The following is an 18032-nucleotide window of genomic DNA, read 5'->3' as shown; positions in this document are numbered from 1 at the left end:
GACCAGAAAACAGGCTAGTCCGCGCCCCAGGATCCCTCCCTGAGGACAAACAGAAAGCCGAGTCCTCGCTTCTCCCTCTTGTCTTTCGGCGTTCGCGGGACCCGGATGCTACACTAGGGGGCCTGACGACTCGCTAGGACCCGCGGGTGCAGCTGGCCCCTGCCATTTCCGCTTCCTGCCGTGGGGCGGGGTTTCCGGTTGTCTGAGGCTAGGCTTGTCGGCTGTCAAAGGGGCGGTCCGGCCCGGAAGCGGCAGCAGCGGCGCGGAGACTGCGGGGCGGGCCATGGCGGCGAACCTGAGCCGGAACGGGCCAGCGCTGCAGGAGGCCTACGTGCGGGTGGTCACCGAGAAGTCCCCGACCGACTGGTGGGCGGCGAGACGGGCCAGGGTCGGGCCAGGGGCTGCCTCAGGGGTGGGTCTGTCTGGGGCGAGCCGGGGACTCGGGAGGAGCGGGAGCGCGAGCAGGGAGCGGCACCCTAGCAGGTGGCCCGGGGCTTACCTGTCTGCCCCCTCCACACCGCAGCAGGAGTGCTGTCTCCCCCCGTGACCCCTTGCCCCGCCGATTGTGGACAAGTTAAACCCGGCTTCCAGGGACCCAGTGAGTCCCCGCCCCTCCCCCTGCCGCTCGCCACCCACTGTGGGCTCCGCGGGCTTCCATGTTGGATCCTCGGCCTGGTCGTGCTTGCTAGCTTCGCCAGGTTCTTCTTTCCAGCCCTGGGACTTCCCTGGAGAAGGGGGCCCTGCGTAGCCCTCTCTGAGAAGGCGGAAGCCACGCCTTTTTTTTTTTTTGCAAACGCTGTGTTCAGAGATGGACATTTGAGAGCGGCCTGGCAGCCGGGCTGTGAATGTGAGCCCTGCCCTGGGGGCTTCAGACGAGGAGCTCGGGAATCTGGGTTCTTGGCTTTCTGTGAACATGGACTTCAGAACATTTGTTTCTCCAAAAAGTGTACTCTTTCCTGTGCCTGAGACATGGGAAGATGTACGAAAGTAGGATGCTCGCTATCTATTTGGGAAAAGGTCCCATTTTCCCTCAACCACCCCAGATATCCTCACTTTCCCATTTGCTTAAATTGTTTTCACTGACCGGTTTTGAGAAATTCCAATTCTGAGAAATATGCTGAGTATCGTGGGCTAAGGTGACCAACTCTGGGGAATAGAAACTGGGCCTTGGAGGCTGAGTCGTGGTGGGGCCACCCTGTGGTCAGCACTGAGGCCCTCCCGACTGTCTTCCCCTTGTATGGGGGCCATCTCCACTTGTACAAGTGCTTTCTCATCTCCTCCGCACTTCCTAGTGCCCAGCACAGAGCGGCTTTTATGCAGTGTACTGTTGTGACCCTGAGGATGTTATGGCTTTGCCTTTTTCTCCGCCCTGGGCCATTAGGGGAAGAGCTTTAGAATAGCAGTTGCTTAGGTCTGTGGGGTGTCTGTAGACTCTCCTGTCAGGTCTGGGTGCCCTGGATGGCACTTATGCCAAACAGCACATCTTCTGTTTGGGAGGCATCTAAAGAAGGATGTCTCGTCACTTCCTTGGTAGGGTTTTCTGCCTGCTTTATAATCCCTCAGATTTATCCACATGTCAGTCAGTGTTATTTTTCTCAGGAGAGTTTCTAGATGTCAGCCCCCTGTTTTGCCTCTCTCCTATTCCTGTTCATGTTTCTCTTAGACCTCTCCTGTTACTTCAAACCCAGTCAGAAGCATCTTTGCAATGAGTGCACCATTTTCATGTCCTCATGATACCACTTGGCTTTAGAACCCAGAAGAGTCTTTGCCCGTCTCCAACCCTGCCCAGTTAAAGATTTTGCTTCTTAATATGCTCTTGATCACTTTGTTTACCCTGGCAGACTTACCTAGGAGCTTCCTGGCACTCCTGATCTATCTCTCTTCCAGGTCTCTCTTCATCATCAGTCTTCTGAGGAACCATCACTGGTTTGGGATGATGCCTCCTAGCCCACCTGGCAGTTTGGGCTTCCCTCTTCAGACCTCCTATGTTCCTAGCCTTTCCTTGGGCTTCTTACCAGAGCTGTCTTCTACCACTCCTGGCCTGGTGCTTACCCACCCCATCTACTCTCTGTCCCTCATGAGGGTTGTGAAACCTCCTCTTTCCCCTCATGAAGTCAGAACCCACCTATCTCACTGGACTCATCTGCCCAGACAGCCATGCCATGCTCCCTCCCTACCTCCAGGCTCTTATAGCACTACAGGTTGTGTTACTCAGCAGCATGACCCACTGGCCTCCACCCTCATAGTCACAACCATTAAGGTTACAGCAGATACTGCGTGGTAGATTCCTGCACACTGCAGAAACATATCTGGACCATGTCACTTCCGTGTCTATAACTCTACAGTGGCTTCCTGTTGCATGTTGAATAAAGCCTAGACTCCTTGCTCTGCTGATGTCCTGTGTGACCCAGAACCTACCACCCCTTTCACTTACCACACTGTGGCCACACCTGTTTGTCACCACTCTGGCCGTCTTTCTCTTCCTCAAACTTACAAGTTGGTTCCTCTTCAGAGTCCTTGCTCTGCTGCTTCCTCTGCGTGGAGCACACTTCTTCCACGTTGTCCCCAGCCTTCACTTCTTTGCCCCAAGGTTGCCTTCTCAGAGAGGCCTTCCTTGATTCCTAGCTCCCTGTCTGTAGGCACTTTTTCCCATCTTTCTGTTTGACTTCCTTCAGATACATGCCAGACACAACATGTGCTGAAAATCCTTATGGGTTTTCTTGTCACCTTTATCTCTTACTGGAAGGGGTGGGGTCTCTCTGTCCTTGGTGCCTGAGGCACAGTTGTTATGTGTAGCAGATGCTTGGATGAAGGATGGACCGAGATTCATACAGAAAAAGTGGTAGAGATATCAGAGGAAGAAGAGGTGGTCTCTAGTTTGGTGGGTCATAAGAGGTTTCACACACACAGTGCTGGCATTGGGGAAGGCAGGCAGAGTGGGGAGCAGCCATGACATCAGCTCTCTGTCTTGCATCTGTCTCCTGCCCCTGCTTACTCCATATCTTGGCATTGATCTTACCTGGTTCATGTGTCACCTCTAGCACCTGCTTCACTCGCTAATAGTACATTAGTGTTAGGTGTGTATTTTTTCTCCCATTAGAAAGTAAGTTCCGTGGGTAGGACCTTTTAGGGATTGTTCATAGCTGCATTCCTGTAACTAGTAAGCAGTAGGCTCTCAGTACTAACTTTCAAAGGCATGATTGAATTATAAGATGCTTGACACTCCATATTCCTTGCTGTTCAGAGGCCAGTGCACCATGTTTTTTCATGTTGATTTGAAACTTCCTTCGCCCTTCTTTCAAAGGGCCTCTAAACTGGGAATGTGCCTCTGCACTGGGAACATTCTTAAAGGTGGCCTGGGGTAGAGGGGGATCAAGTCAGAGAGATAGGTGGCAGGCATTGAGCTTGGCTCTTATTATATTAGCTGCTGAGTCCCCTTTTTTTTTTTTTTTTTTGAGACAGAGTCTTGCTTTGTCACCCAGGCTGGAGTGAAGTGGCATGGAACCTCTGCCTCCTGGGTTCAAGTGATTTTCCTGCCTCAGAGTCCCAAGTAGCTGGGATTACAGGCATCCACCACCACACCTGGCTAATTTTGTATTTTTAGTAGAGGCAAGGTTTCCCATGTTGGCAAGGCTGGTCTCAAACTCCTGACCTCAGGTGATCTGCCTGCCTTGGCCTCCCAAAGTGCTGAGATTATAGGCGTGAGCCATCGTAGCTGGCTGAGTCCCTTCCTGCAAGAGCTGGGTTAAGCTGCCATCTTCCGTTCCCTGCTGCTTGTGCCAGCTTGCTATCTTCTGGCAGCCAGGGCTTTGTGGTCATGAAGAGGAATGGGCTTCTTTCCCCCAGGGCGCTCCCCCAGCTCACGCTGACAGTGTGCCACCTCCCAAATCTTTCTCTTGTTTCTCTGTGGTCTCTTCTCTAGTTCCTTTTCTCTGAGTGTTTCTCATTCAGTGTTTCTCTCCTTCTGTATTCTGTCTCTTCTCCTGGTAAGCAGTGCCTTTTCCTGGAGGCCTGTCTCCTCCCTACCAACCAGATCCCACTGGGCCTGGGTCTAATTTCTCCATCTTTCTCAGGCATAAGCATCTCTGCCCAGTGGCATTGGCAAAGCCCTGGGGAAGCCAAGTTGAAGCTGATTTGGTTCTTGTCCACCTGTTTATCCCTGGAGCTTCCGTCTGGCCGAGACTGGGGAGATGACACACACAGGACTGGGTTTTGCCTTTGACTTACAGTCCAATGGGTCAGTGCCCGCAACCCATGTCCAGCAGTCCCGCCGGGGGTATTGAGTTGCTGCAAGGTTCATGCTAATAGCAAGTCAGAATGAATCTTTACCAGAGTTTTTTGTTGTTGTTGTTTGTTTGTTTGTTTGTTTTAAGAGTTAGGGTTTCACTGTGTTGCCTGGGCTAGAGTACAATGGCATCATCATGGCTCACTGTAGCCTCGAGCTCTCGGGCTTAAGCAATCCTCCCACCTCAGCCTCCCGAGTAGTTGGGACTACAGGCATGTGCCACCACTCCTGGCTGATTTTTGTATTTTTGGTAGAGATAGGGTCCCACCATGTTTCCCAGGCTCGTCTCAAACTCCTGGACTCAAGCGACCCTCCTGCCTCAGCCTCCCAATGTACTGGGATTATAGGCATGAACCACCATGCCTGGCCCAGAGTTCTTTTTTTTTTTGAGATGGAATCTCGCTGTGTTGCTCAGGCTGAAGTGCAGTGGCATGATCTTGGCTCACTGCAAGCCCCACCTCCTGTTCATGCCATTCTCCTGCCTCAGCCTCCTGAATAGCTGGGACTACAGGTGCCTGCCACCACATCCAGCTAATTTTTTGTATTTTTAGTAGAGATTGGATTTTTCCATGTTAGCCAGAATAGTCTCAATCTCATGACCTCGTGATCCCCATCCGCCCGACTTGGCCTCCCAGAGTGCTGGGATTACAGGCATGAGCCAGCGCGCCTGGCCCAGAGTTCTTATGAATAATTAATCTTACAGGAAAAGACAGCCATGGCCCCATGTCACCCATGGAGAGATAGGCTCTGCTAGATAGGAAACTTGCTCATGGGTACCTGTCCGTGAGGGGCTTGGCAGGTTCATGGTTTTAACTGTGTGATTTCATGTCGTGTCATTCCCTTGTGGTTTCTAATAAACACAACCTGTAGTAGTCTGTGTTTACCAAAGAGTCTCAAGCCTAGAAGGACCTGCTGCCCTACCTGCCAGGCTTCACTGGAGCCAGGGCAGACCTTCACAGGAGTGGTGGGCAGCCTTCCAAGGGGCCCAGCGCGTGTATTTCTCTGACTTGCTTCTCCTTTGAGTGCTCTGGGTTCAGGAATATGTAGATATGTTTTGTCTCTGGTAAGAGACAAAAATGTTTTACCAGGTAAATCCATATACCTGGTGTGGCCAGGTGAGTATTTGACACACGAATGTATAGCAGTCGTTGGAAACTCCACAGCTCATGTTTTCCTCATAGTAGATGTGTGCTCCCATCTCCGTGGCTTTGTCCCTCACAACCCCCACCCCATGGTAAGTCAGGGCAGTGTCCTCCCAGCTGCAGAGCTGAGAAGGCTGCACAGTTGCCTACTGAGAACCTGGTTAGCAGGCTAGAGCAAAGTGAGAAGGGGCCCATGTCCACTCACAGTGTTACCGTCGGCCCAAGTTCTTTGGGGTGCAGCGGAAAGTCATGGTAGGTGCGGTGAGGAGAGATGGAACCCAAGGTACTGGCTACAGAGCTCACTTGTGTTTCGTTTCAGGGCTCTCTTTACCTATGAAGGCAACAGCAACGACATCCGTGTGGCTGGCACAGGGGGTAAGTATGACTCCAAATGGACTCGGGGACACCAGGAGGTAGGAGGGTGACGTGTGCAAAGGAGAGAGGATTGTGACCATTAGCAGTCCATCTCAGCTGGCATTTCAGCTATTGCACAGGAAGAAGGGGACTCTATCACACAGGTGGCCTCTGCCAGTGGCTCAACACCTTCCTCCACTGAGGGTGGGAAGTGGACTGGAGCCTGCCTTCTGCAGACCCACCTCACATTAACTCCATTGGGGGTTCCCTGGCCCCTTGATCATTACATGAGCCAACAACAGGCAGGACTAGAGGTCAGCGCACTCAGCCGTCTTGGTCCACTGAGCCACATGGGGCTTCCAGTGCTCACTGGCCACTTCTGGCAGGCCTTTGGTTTCAGATATGTGTAAGTGAAAACATTCCTTCTTGGCTCTCCTCCCCTCTGGGTGCAGGGGAGTGCTTTCTCTGTGTCTACTTGGGGAGAGTTGAGAGGGAAACAGGCCTCTCCAGCTTGTGGGCAGCCTGCATCCAGGGAGCTGTGGTGGGAAGCTCACCAGTCCCAGAACTGGTGCTGGTGGAGAGAAGGTCCACAGACATGGCATAGTCTCCCTTTGTTCTGCCCTGGTCTTGTGCCGAGTGCTTGCAGGGGCCCCATCCTCACTGGGAGAGGCAGTATCACTGCAGATAGTCACGGGGGAGGCTCTGGGGGTCTCTGCAGGAAGGACAGGCTCTTGGCCAGCACAGAGCAGAGATTTTCAGGGTAGGCTGGGTCAGAGTGTGACCTGTGGGCCCCCCAGCTGACACCCTTGACTCCTCCTCCTTCAGAACTTCCCTGACCCCTCCCTCTGTCCTGAGCCGGACATGGCTTCATTGTTCAGTGAGCGCTCGGAGTGTGTTCTCCACGGTTTGGTGGCTGTTGTTGGTAGAAAGCCCCTTCCTTTCACAACCTTTTTGGGAGGTGTCCCCGTTCTAGAAGGATCACCATTGAACAGTAGACATGTGGTGGGGCAGGTGACTGGGAGTTGCAGGGATTAACAACTTGAGTTTCCTGTCATCATCCCCAGTGGCACAGGACGGGCTCTGCCGCAAACGCAACAAGTTGCTGTCCCCAGAGTGGGGACTCATGACTGCCTCCACTTATATGGAGCCCTGTAGCTGAAATACCTGATCAGCTCTTCCTCCTTATAAGCTGGGAAAGCTTGTGGGGGCTAAGCCTCCGTGTCAGGGGGGAATCGTTCAGAGCTGCCCACTCCTGTGCTCCCCCTGCCCCCATCACCCTCTCTTCTGGAGTCTGTGAGGGCTGAGCCAGTTATGCTGCTGCAGGACGTTCAATCTGGTCTGGCCCCCTGGGCGACCCTGGAGCTTGAGCAGACACAGGTGCAGGCAGTGGTGACTCTACAGGCCCTCCTATTCCGGGCCCCTTTGCAAGGTTGAGGCAACAATAAAATTTTGTTGTAGACATCCTCCATTTGGAAGTCTGGTGGCTGGTTTGCCATGGAAGTGACCCTGTTTTTATTTCCAGAATTACCTCTGGGTTTAGAGAAGTGGTTTTTAAACAAGTGTGGGTAAAAGAAATTACCTGAGGTACTTGTCAGAATCACAGACTCCTAGGTCCCACCCAGCTCTCATCAGTCAGTTTAGTGGGGCTGGTGCCCAGGACTCTGATTATAAACATGCCCCTAGAAAGATTCTGATACAGGTAGATGTGAGAAGCCCTGGTTTAGAGGCAGCTTGGCTTCCCTTCCTGGTGGGACGAGGGCCAGCAGGGAATGTCAGGGCCACCCCTGACCTTCCTTGTGACTCTGCTGCAGAGGGTGGCCTGGAGGAGATGGTGGAGGAGCTCAACAGCGGGAAGGTGATGTATGCCTTCTGCAGAGTGAAGGACCCCAACTCCGGACTGCCCAAATTTGTCCTCATCAACTGGGTATGTGGAGCCCGTTTCATCTAGGTGTGACCCAGGAAACCCCATTGTCTTCTTTCCTGTTTTGACTTGACTTCAGGAACAGAGTGTTTTACGGGCATGACTTAGTGGATCAATAGAACAGCTCTGAGCTGGTGAATGAGCAGACTAGTTGACAGATTCATTGTGTCCCAAAGAATAACTGTGACTTTGCTATGCAGAATTCACCCTCCAGGCCTAGAGTTCTTCCTGCAAAATGGAGTAAAAGCAATCGCAGGGAGTCCTTGCTCCGTGCTCTTGAGGGTGGTTGTTCTGATGGAGAGCCTGAGGGAGTGTTTAGGAGCCTGGCAGTGCAGGGACAGGGCCTCCTTGATCCCTTGGTAGGGATCAAGAAAACTCTTGAAGGCCGGGTGCGGTGGCTCACGCCTGTCATCCTAGAACTTTGGGAGGCCGAGGTGGTTGGATTGCCTGAGCTCAGGAGTTTGAGACCAGCCTGGGCAACACGGTGAAACCCCGTCTCTACTAAAATACAAAAATTAGCTGGGCGTGGCACCATGCATATGTAGTCCCAGCTACTCGGAAGGCTGAGGCAGGAGAATTGCTTGATCCTGGGAGGCAGAGGTTGCAGTGAGCTGAGATTGTGCCACTGTACTCCAGCCTGGGCGACTGAGCAAGACTCCATCTCCAAAAAAAAAAAAAAAAAGGAAAGAAAGAAAACTCATGAAATGCCCCCACAGGGAAAGCTGGTAACCATCCTGCCAAAGGAGCGTCCATGAGCCCCTTGGAGGCATGGAAACTTACCTCACCAGTGTGATGCAGTCAGAAGAATTGGTTCTGCTTTGGGGGTTGCAGTTTTCTCTTTTCTGGGAGACAGGGTAGATGTTGGGTCCCCAGGGGAGGGAAGTGGCTTTGGGGGAGGCCTGGGTCATTCTGGGCATACTTGTGTTACAGACAGGCGAGGGTGTGAACGATGTGCGGAAGGGAGCCTGCGCCAGCCACGTCAGCACCATGGCCAACTTCCTGAAGGTGAGGCCTGGCGAGGCCTGCTCCACTGGGAACAGGCCTCACAGGCTTGAGGTGTCCCAGGTTCCTGGGTGCAAGCAAGTGGGAAGCAGAACTGGATTCGGGAGTGTGCTCTTGGCTAATGCTCTCTGCCTGCCCTTCAGGGCATGACCAGAGGCTGCTTCACTGTCCATCAGCGAATGCATGGGAGGTCAGGATGTTGCCAGGGCCACCTACAGGCCGGCCTCAGTGGGGCAGAATAAAGGACCATGCTGGAACTGGTGCTGTGAGAAGGCTGGGCCCTGGTTCTGTTTTGTTTTATGATGCGTCTAAACAGCTTAGTAATACCATCAGGATTTGGAGGAAGGGGAGAGTGCTCACCATCTTAGCACGCACATGCCCTTTTGATGCATTCCTTTCCAGCCCCCATTTCTACATGGATTTATGTCAGTCTTATAATAGAACCTTTTTAAATTTTAAAAACTATTTGTAACAAAAGCATTTGTTGGTCACTTGTCAGGTAACTTTTTGCATTTCGCTGGTTGCATTTCTCTGGCAAAGGAGACTCAGAATTTTGATTTCTGGTTCTGCCAACATTTCTTCAGCTATACCTCAGTTTCCATCTAGGAGCCGATAAGAGAATTCCCAGCTTATCAGGTATACAGGTTTGAGTATCCTTTATCTGAGATGCTTAGGACCAGAAATGTTTTGGATTTTTTCGGATTTGAGAATATTTGCATTAAATACTTACCAGTTCAGCGTCCAAAATCCAAAATTCTCCAGAATCTGAATTTTTTTTTTTTTTTTTTTTTTTTGAGAGAATCTCACTCTGTCACCCAGGCTGGAGTGCAGTGGCACGATCTCACCTCACTGCAAGCCCCGCCTCCCGGGTTCACACCATCCTCCTGCCTCAGCCTCCCATTAGCTGGGGCTACAGGCACCTGCCACCACGCCCAGCTAATTTTTTGTATTTTTTTAGTAGAGACGGGGTTTCACCGTGTTAGTCAGGATGGTGTCAATCTCATGACCTCGTGATCTGCCCGCCTCGGCTTCCCAAAGTGCTGGGATAACAGGTGTGAGCCACTGCGCCCAACCTAGAATCTGAAATTTTTTGAGTGCTGACATAATTCTTAAAGGAAATGTTGATTGGAGTAGTTCGGATTTCGGACTTTTAGGTTAGGGATGCTCAACCTGGATAGTAACAGTGAATGAGGTCATGGGTCTGGCTTCTCATGAAGATGTCAGTAGCTTACTTTTTGTAGAAAACGTGTATGGCATTCTTTTATCAGAGTTGTTTGTTTGTTTGTTTTGAGACGAGACTCATTCTGTCACCCAGACTGGAATGCAGTGGCATGATCTCGGCTCACTGCAGCCTCTACCTCCCAGGTTCAAGTGATTTTCCTTTCTCAGCCTCCTGAGTAGTTGATATTACAGGTGCCTGCCACCATGCCCAGCTAAGTTTTGGATTTTTAGTAGAGATGAGGTTTCCCCATGTTGGCCAGGCTGGTCTGGAATCCCTGACCTCAAGTGATCTGCCCTCCTCAGCTTCCCAAAGTGCTGGGATTATAGGCGAGAGCCACCGCACCCGGCCCAGGGTTTTTATAAATTTATATGTAATAGTTGCACATATTTTTTTGCATACATGTCATATTTTGATACCTGTACACAGTGTATACAATGAATCAGTGTAATTAGCATGTCCATCACCTCAAACATTTATCTTTTCTTTGTTTTGGGAACATTGTACTTTTTCTCTTCTAGGTAATTTGAAATATACAAAATTATTGTTAACTACAATTTCCCTTCTGTACTATTGAATATTAGAATTTATTCCTTCTATTTAACTGTATTTTTGTACCTGTTAAGCAACGTCTCTTCATTTTCTCTCCCCCATGCCCTTCCCAGCCCCTGGTAACCACCATTCTACTTTCTCCTTCCATGATACCCACTTTTTTAGCTCCCACATATGAGTGAGAACATGCAATACTTGTCTTCTGTGCCTGGCTTATTTCCCTTGACATTATGACCTCCAGTTCCATCCATGTTGCTGCAAATGACAGGATGTTATTCTGTTTTATGGCTGAATAATATTCCCTCGTGTTTATATACTACATTTTCTTTACCCTTTCATCCATTGATGGATGTCTTGGTTGATTCCATGTCTTGGCTGTTGTTAATAGTGCTGAACATCAGAGTTGGATATATCCCCAGCAGTGGGATTGCTAGATCATAAGGTAGTTCTGTTTTTAGTAGGACTAAAATAGCCAGGTGTGGTGGTGGGCACCTGTAATCCCAGCTACTCAGGAGGCTGAGGCAGGAGAATCTCTTGAACCCGGGAGGTAGAGGTTGCAGTGAGCCGAGATTGTGCCGCTTCTCTCCAGCCTGGGCGACAGAATAAGACTGTCTCAAAAAAGAAAACCAAAAAACCATACTATTTTTATAATGGCTGTACTACTTTACATTCCTACCAACAGTGTGTAAGAGTTTCCCTTTCTCCACATCCTTGCTAGCATTTATTTTTTGAGTTTTTTATAATAGCCATTCTAACTGTGGTGAGATGATAGCTCATTATGGTTTTGGTTTGCATTTCCCTGATGATGGTTAGTGATGTTGAGCGTTTTTTCATATGTAGTTAACCATGTGTATATCATCTTTCGAGAAATACCTGTTAAGGTCTTTTGCCCATTTTAAAATCAGATTATTATTTTTTTGCTACTGAGTTGTTTGAGTTCCTTTTATATTCTGGTTGCTAATTCCTTGTCAGATGGATAGTTTGAAGATATTTTCTCCCATTCTGTAGGTTGTCTGTTTACTTTGTTGATTGTTTCATATCCTGTGCAGAAGCCTTTTAGCTTGATGTAGTCGATTACTTTTGCTTTTGTTGCCTGGGCTTTTGAGGTCTTAACCCAAAAAAATCTTTGCCCAGACCAATGTCCAGGGGTGTCTTTCTAATGTTTTCTTTGAGTAGTTTCATAGTTTCAGGTCTTACATTTAAGTCTTTTTAATCCGTTTTGAGTTTATTTTTTTATATGGTGAAAGATGAAGATTTGATTTCATTCTTCTGCATATAAATATCCAATTTTCCTTGCCCTGTTTATTAAATAGACCGCCCTTTCCACAGTGTGTGTTCCTATCACCTTTGTTAAAAATGAGTTGGCTGTAAGTGTGTGGGGTGCTCTGTTAGTTTCCATTGTTCTGTATGTCTGTGTTTATGCCAGTACCATGCTGTTTTGATTACTATAGCTTTGTAGTTTAATTTGAAATCAGGTAGCATGAAGCCTCCAGCTTTGCTCTTTTTGCTTCGGATTGCTTTAGCTATTCACGGTCTTTTGTGGTTTCCAGATGGCATTTAAAATTAATTTTCATTGATTGGAGGGAAGGCCTTTGATGCAAATCATGCCTGGGCTGTCTACTGATATGCAGCAGGGAACATCTACAGAAGGAACTACTGGATAACACAGTGGAGGGCAAGGGTTTCACATGAACTGGGACAAGTATGAGGGGTTTGCTCCAAGTTGGTTTGTTTGAGCCCTTGAGGGGAACTCATGCCTCAGTTTTCAGCAGCGAGACAGGTGCCTTCTGGTTTCCTGATTCCAGTCTTGTGTGGTGTAGTAGTGGCCTGTGCTGTGTGGACTGACAGGAGTTTGGCCCATAACCTGGGCTTGCAAAGCCTTTCTTTCAAGTGCTACTCCTGCTGCAGGGGGCCCACGTGACCATCAACGCACGGGCCGAGGAGGATGTGGAGCCTGAGTGCATCATGGAGAAGGTGGCCAAGGCTTCAGGTGCCAACTACAGCTTTCACAAGGAGAGTGGCCGCTTCCAGGATGCGGGGCCCCAGGCCCCAGTGGTGAGTGCTGCCTGCCCATCGCCAGTCCTTTTGTTGCTCAGGGCCTGAGGGTGGGGGGCCAGGAATGTGCACTTCCCAGCACCCAGGCTGGCTGGGCCCATGCCTGCCTAATTTCTGCAGGTGGTAACCCCTGAGCTGTGGGGAGTGCCCACTGACCAGATGAGCAGGAGTAGCCCTCTGACTTTGCCTAGGGCTTGGACTAGCTGTTCTTTAGTGTTCATCTGGAGCCCAGCCTGTGTGATCAGAGTGGAGGCTCTGCAGGATGCATGGCTATGATAGTCTGGCTGCCCTCGAGGTCATGGCACTGGCACATCCTGGGCTGCCCCTGGAGGTAGCTGCTGTGGAGGAACTAAAGGGGACATCAAGGCAGAGCCTGAAACCAGAGCAGGCCCCTTGGAGTCACGGGAGATACCTGTGGGCCTGCGGCCCCAGTGCTGTGTGGAGCTGATGGCTGGGAGCTGCGTCCACAGATGTGCGGTTGGGCTCAGTGGTGGTTCCTTGGACGCTCTTGTGCTAGTCAGCTGTCTGAGTGCCCCTGGCCAGAGGCCTGCTTCAGAACTGCCCAATGTCTAGGAGTTTGCAGGTGGAGTATGGGGGGCTTTCTTGCCCTGGCCCCCATCTATGAGGGCCAAAGACCACCAGAGACCCCTCTAGTGTTGTCTGGGATTGAGCATCCCCCTTGGGGCAGTGTCCTGGGCTGCATTCAGGTCATCTTGATATGTGTCTCCTTGAGGGTCACTGGGCAGTGCTCTGCCGCCTCTGCTGGCTCCAGTCCTAGCAGCACTCACCTGTGCTGTCACAAGTTTAGTGTATTCTCTCCTCTGGTGCCTGTGGGACTGGCCTTCCACCTGGGTCCAGGTCTCTAATGAGTGCTGTCCCCTACAGGGCTCTGTGTACCAGAAGACCAATGCTGTGTCTGAGATTAAAAGGGTTGGTAAAGACAGCTTCTGGGCCAAAGCAGAGGTAAGTGCTGCCCCGGGGCGTGCTGGGCACATGGGACTGTTCTGCTTGCTATGGCTCAGCTTTCTTCGCAGCGAGCTCGTGCAGCATCCGCTCTCCTTGGTGCCCATTACAGATGGTCACACTGAGGCTCGGGTAGGTTAAGCCACAAGGCTAATGAGCGACTGGCTCTGGTGCCCGTCTTTGGCCATATGCCTAAAACCCAGTCCTGGGCAGGGGATTAGGCTGAAGTGTCAGCACAGGGCTGAGTGGGCAGCGGCTCTCCCTGCAGAAGGAGGAGGAGAACCGTCGGCTGGAGGAAAAGCGGCGGGCTGAGGAGGCGCAGCGGCAGCTGGAGCAGGAGCGCCGGGAGCGTGAGCTGCGTGAGGCTGCGCGGCGGGAGCAGCGCTATCAGGAGCAGCGTTATCAGGAGCAGCGTGGCGAGGCCAGCCCCCAGAGGTGAGCCAGAGGTGGAGGCTGGCCTGGGGGACCCACCCTGGGGCATTGCTGGGCACCCGCTCCATCCCACGGAGGCAAGGAGGACTGAGGGGTGCAGCGTGAGAAGCTGTGGCTGTGCCTCAGCTGTACCCCACCCGGCCCTTCCCAGCAGGACGTGGGAGGAGCAGCAGCAAGAAGTGGTTTCAAGGAACCGAGATGAGCAGGTAAGATGAGGGTGCTCTCCTTGTTTGGACCTGTACTGGCCACACACAGAAGTCCCTGATCATGGATTGAGGGCCCAGCCCAGACCTGGGCAGAAGCTGCCCTGCAGTCAGCTGGGGCAGGTTGGAACCTGGACACCTCAAGAGCTGACAGTAGAGAGGAAAGTCAAAGGCCGAAGCTTTGGGCTTGGACCACACCTGGTCCTGGGGGAGGCCCTGTGAGCCCCTTGGCTTCTGTTTTACTTCCCTTTTTAAAGGGACTTTTTATTTTTAAATGACTTCTCACCTGAGAACATGTTTTGCCTCCTGGTCCCATACTCACCTTTGAGGGGCTACCGGACTGACAGCTGGAGGGGCTGTGATCTGGGGAGAGGTGGTGAAAGTTTTGCCCACTGCAGGGGTCAACATGTGCTTCCCTCCAGGAGTCTGCCATGCACCCGAGGGAGATTTTCAAGCAGAAGGAGAGGGCCATGTCCACCACCTCCGTCTCCAGTCCTCAGCCGGGTGAGACCTCCCTCTGGGCCTGGCCATGAGGCAGCAGCAGGGTGAGGGGGATCCTGGGGTCCTATGTGGACTCTCTGAGGCTAGTGACATGTATCGGTGACAGGGATGAGTGAGTGAGAAGGGACACCTGGGGCCCTTGACCTCATCAGTGACCACATTGGTCACCAGTTTGGCCTCCAAAAGATATTGGGCTGCGCTGTCTACCAGGTCACCACATAGCACATGGCCCTGGGGTCTCTGTTCCTGCACTAGCCAGGGCAAGCCCCATGAGACTGCCTCGAGCACACCAGGGTGGAGGGTGCTGTGGCGGGGCGGGGTGTGTGTGTGTATGTGCGTGCGCATGTGTGTGTGCAACAGGTGGTGTTTCTGAAGTGATGTTGTATTTATTTACCCGGATTTGCAGGCAAGCTGAGGAGCCCCTTCCTACAGAAGCAGCTCACCCAACCAGAGACCCACTTTGGCAGAGAGCCAGCTGCCACTGTCTCAAGGCCTAGGACAGGCAAGGCGCTTGTCATCCCATGGGGACCCTGGGGGACAGCAGTGGAGAAGGGGGATGTGTGGGAATAAGAACCCGTTGTGTTCCCTGGTGCAGATCTTCCTGGTGAGGAGCCGGCGCCCAGGACTCCTCCATGTCTGCTGCAGGCAGAAGAGGAGGCTGTGTATGAGGGACCCCCGGAGCAGGAGGCCTTCTACGAGGAGCCCCCACTGGTGGGTTCCTACAGTGGGGCTGGGGCCAGGAAGGGGCTGCATACTCAGAAACACTTATCACGGGCCAAGTTTTCTGGGGGCATGCAACAGGTTTTAAAGCACATGCATTTTTGGAGCAGCCCTGTGCTATAAATTGTCAGGGCAAGCACCACTCTATACGAGGTGCTGGGTGGGAAGGGGACCTTGCAGCCCATGGCTGAGGGATTTGCGCACTGTCCTATGGCTTCTGTGCTCTGGTAGGACGGGGACAGCAGCAGCCCCCGAGCCTGTAGACTGCTTTCCCTCTGTGTACTCCCAGCTTGACCCGGGCCATGTGGTGCAGAGCAGCGACTGGGTGTAAGGGCTGAGTCTGGGGTAACACCTTTGTCATCCCTGGGCAGGTGCAGCAGCAAGGTGCCGGCTCTGAGCACGCTGACCACCACATTCAGGGCCAGGGGCTCAGTGGGCAAGGGCTCTGTGCCCGTGCCCTGTACGACTACCAGGCAGGTAAGGTGCCCTGGCCTGGCTGGCACGGACCACAGAGTCCTGAGGTTAGGAGACAAGAGGGTCTGGGGTTTTATGGGAAGATGGCACTATGGGGTGTCAGGAAGAGAAGACAGGAGGGTGGGTGGTGCGTTTAGGGGTAGGAGCACCTCTGGAGTGGGGGCGACTGTGGCACTGGAGTGTCCTGCACAGCGCAGGCCTCCCCATGTGTTCCTCGTAGCTATTTGCTGGCCGCTGGTGTAGAATCCCAGTTGCCATCCTTGTCACAAAACATGGGGTCTGAGCAGGGAGGTGGGCCAAGCCTGGATGCTGGTTCCCCAGGCGTCCCTTGGAGAATGGAGTGGAGGCTCCCCATGGAGCAGACTGGTGTCTACACTAGACTTTTTTGGGAATGCTCTGTAGGAGGGTGTGCCCTGAGGCTGTGGTCACCAGAGCAGCATTGGGACAGGGTGCAGTGTTGGCCAAGGCTTAGCAGCGTGGCAGGGATATTTCTGAGGAGGAACCAGAGCCACAGCGAGCTGTACTGCAGCAGGGTGGGGCTGCCGTGTGCTGCCTGAGCAGGTGGGATGTGGGAGGGAGCCCCTGATATACATCTGGGCTCATCCTCTTTGCAGCCGACGACACAGAGATCTCCTTTGACCCCGAGAACCTCATCACAGGCATCGAGGTGATCGACGAAGGCTGGTGGCGTGGCTATGGGCCGGATGGCCATTTTGGCATGTTCCCTGCCAACTACGTGGAGCTCATTGAGTGAGGCTGAGGGCACATCTTGCCCTTCCCTGCTCAGACATGACTTTGTTCTTGCTGGAAGAGGAGGCCTGGGAGTTGAACATTCGGCACTCTTCCAGGAATGGGACCCCCAGTGAGGATGAGGCCTTAGGGCTCCCTCTGACTTGGCAGACTCAGCCTGTCACCCCAAATGCAGCAATGGCCTGGTGATTCCCAAACATCCTTCCTGCATCCCCCTGACCCTCCCACACAGCTTGGCTCTTGCCCTTGACAGGATACTGAGCCAAGCCCTGCCTGTGGCCAAGCCCTGAGTGGCCACTGCCAAGCTGTGGGGAAGGGTCCTGAGCAGGGGCATCTGGGAGGCTCCGGCTGCCTTCTGCATTTATTTGCCTTTTTTCTTTTTCTCTTGCTTCTAAGGGGTGGTGGCCACCACTGTTTAGAATGACCCTTGGGAACAGTGAACGTAGAGAATTGTTTTTAGCGGATTTTGTGACCAAAGTCAGAGTGGATCATGGTGGTTTGGCAGCAGGGAAGTTGTCTTGTCGGAGCCTGCTCTGTGCTCCCCACTCCATTTCTCTGTCCCTCTGCCTGGGCTATGGGAAGTGGGGATGCGGATGGTCAAGCTTCCACCCTGGGTATTCGAAAACAGCAGACACAACATGTTCCTCCACACGGCTCACTCAATGCCTGCCAGCCCCAGTGTGTGCCTCAACTGATTCTGACTTCAGGAAACTTAACACAGAGTGGCCTTGGCCTGTTGTCTTCCCCTATTTTCTGTCCCAGCTCATCCGTGTCCCTGAAGAACAAATATGCTTTTGGACCACGAATTCCCAGTTTGGTCTACACAGGCTCGCAGCTCTGACCTGCCCTGCTATAGCCTGAATGCTCCCATGTGGGAATAGCACTCTGCCGCCTGCCCGGTGTCTGCCTCTGCTGTGTGTCTGGTGTGAGCACCCTCACCCTGAGACTGCGGCTGATGATGATCAGCCACCAGGAAGAGGCTAAATGTTAAGATGGGACTGAAGTTGGAGCCTTCCTATGTTCCAGTTCCTCTGGGAGAGGCCAAGGGCTGCCCTGCTCCCAGCTTCAGGGAGCCTCTGCCTACATGGGATGGCCTACTGTGTGACGTGAGGTATCTGGCGCCCACCGAGCATCCAGGGAATTAGGTCCCTCCTGTGCCCCAGAGCTGCTAGGCGGACATGCGTGACTCGAGGCGTCACCTGCTGGTGCCTGGGGTGAAGGCTGCATGGAATCCAACCCTGCTCCCAGCTTTTCTGTGCTCAGGCCTCTCCCCTTTTTGCCAGGGCTTTCTGGTGCCTCTCCCATGAAGAGGGAACTTCCCCTCCACTCCCATGGAAGACCTAAGTTTGGGCTGTTGCCAGCTTTGAGACCCCCTCTGGGCTTACCTGTCCCCACCCAAGAGTCAGGGCTCAAAGTGCCACCTGGGGGTTGCAAGGACAGCAGAGGACCACCTGCCCTC

General features: G+C 52.6%; 1 protein-coding gene across 8 annotated transcripts; it reads left to right on the top strand.

Annotated features, from left to right (window-relative positions):
- Window positions 1-206: 206 nt before the first annotated feature.
- On the top strand, window positions 207-17322 carry DBNL (drebrin like). 8 transcript variants are annotated; one of them, XM_007981476.3, is made up of 13 exons: window positions 208-366; window positions 5747-5802; window positions 7593-7705; window positions 8633-8707; window positions 12384-12530; window positions 13416-13493; window positions 13762-13928; window positions 14077-14131; window positions 14527-14632; window positions 15036-15131; window positions 15225-15340; window positions 15721-15826; window positions 16438-17322. In XM_007981476.3, exons 1-13 carry the CDS (start codon window positions 284-286, stop codon window positions 16575-16577), a joined length of 1338 nt encoding a protein of 445 aa, XP_007979667.1. In that variant the 5' UTR covers window positions 208-283; the 3' UTR covers window positions 16578-17322. The 8 variants fall into 8 exon arrangements, with proteins under 8 accessions (XP_037844135.1, XP_007979667.1, XP_007979670.1 ...); XM_037988206.2 differs by having other exon boundaries at window positions 209-366; window positions 14080-14131; XM_007981477.3 differs by having other exon boundaries at window positions 209-366; window positions 14551-14632.
- The last annotated feature ends 710 nt before the right edge of the window (window positions 17323-18032 follow it).

The sequence above is a fragment of the Chlorocebus sabaeus genome, chromosome 21 (assembly GCF_047675955.1).
Source record: "Chlorocebus sabaeus isolate Y175 chromosome 21, mChlSab1.0.hap1, whole genome shotgun sequence".
NCBI lineage: Eukaryota > Metazoa > Chordata > Mammalia > Primates > Cercopithecidae > Chlorocebus > Chlorocebus sabaeus.
This window is presented reverse-complemented; position numbering and strand designations above follow the sequence as displayed.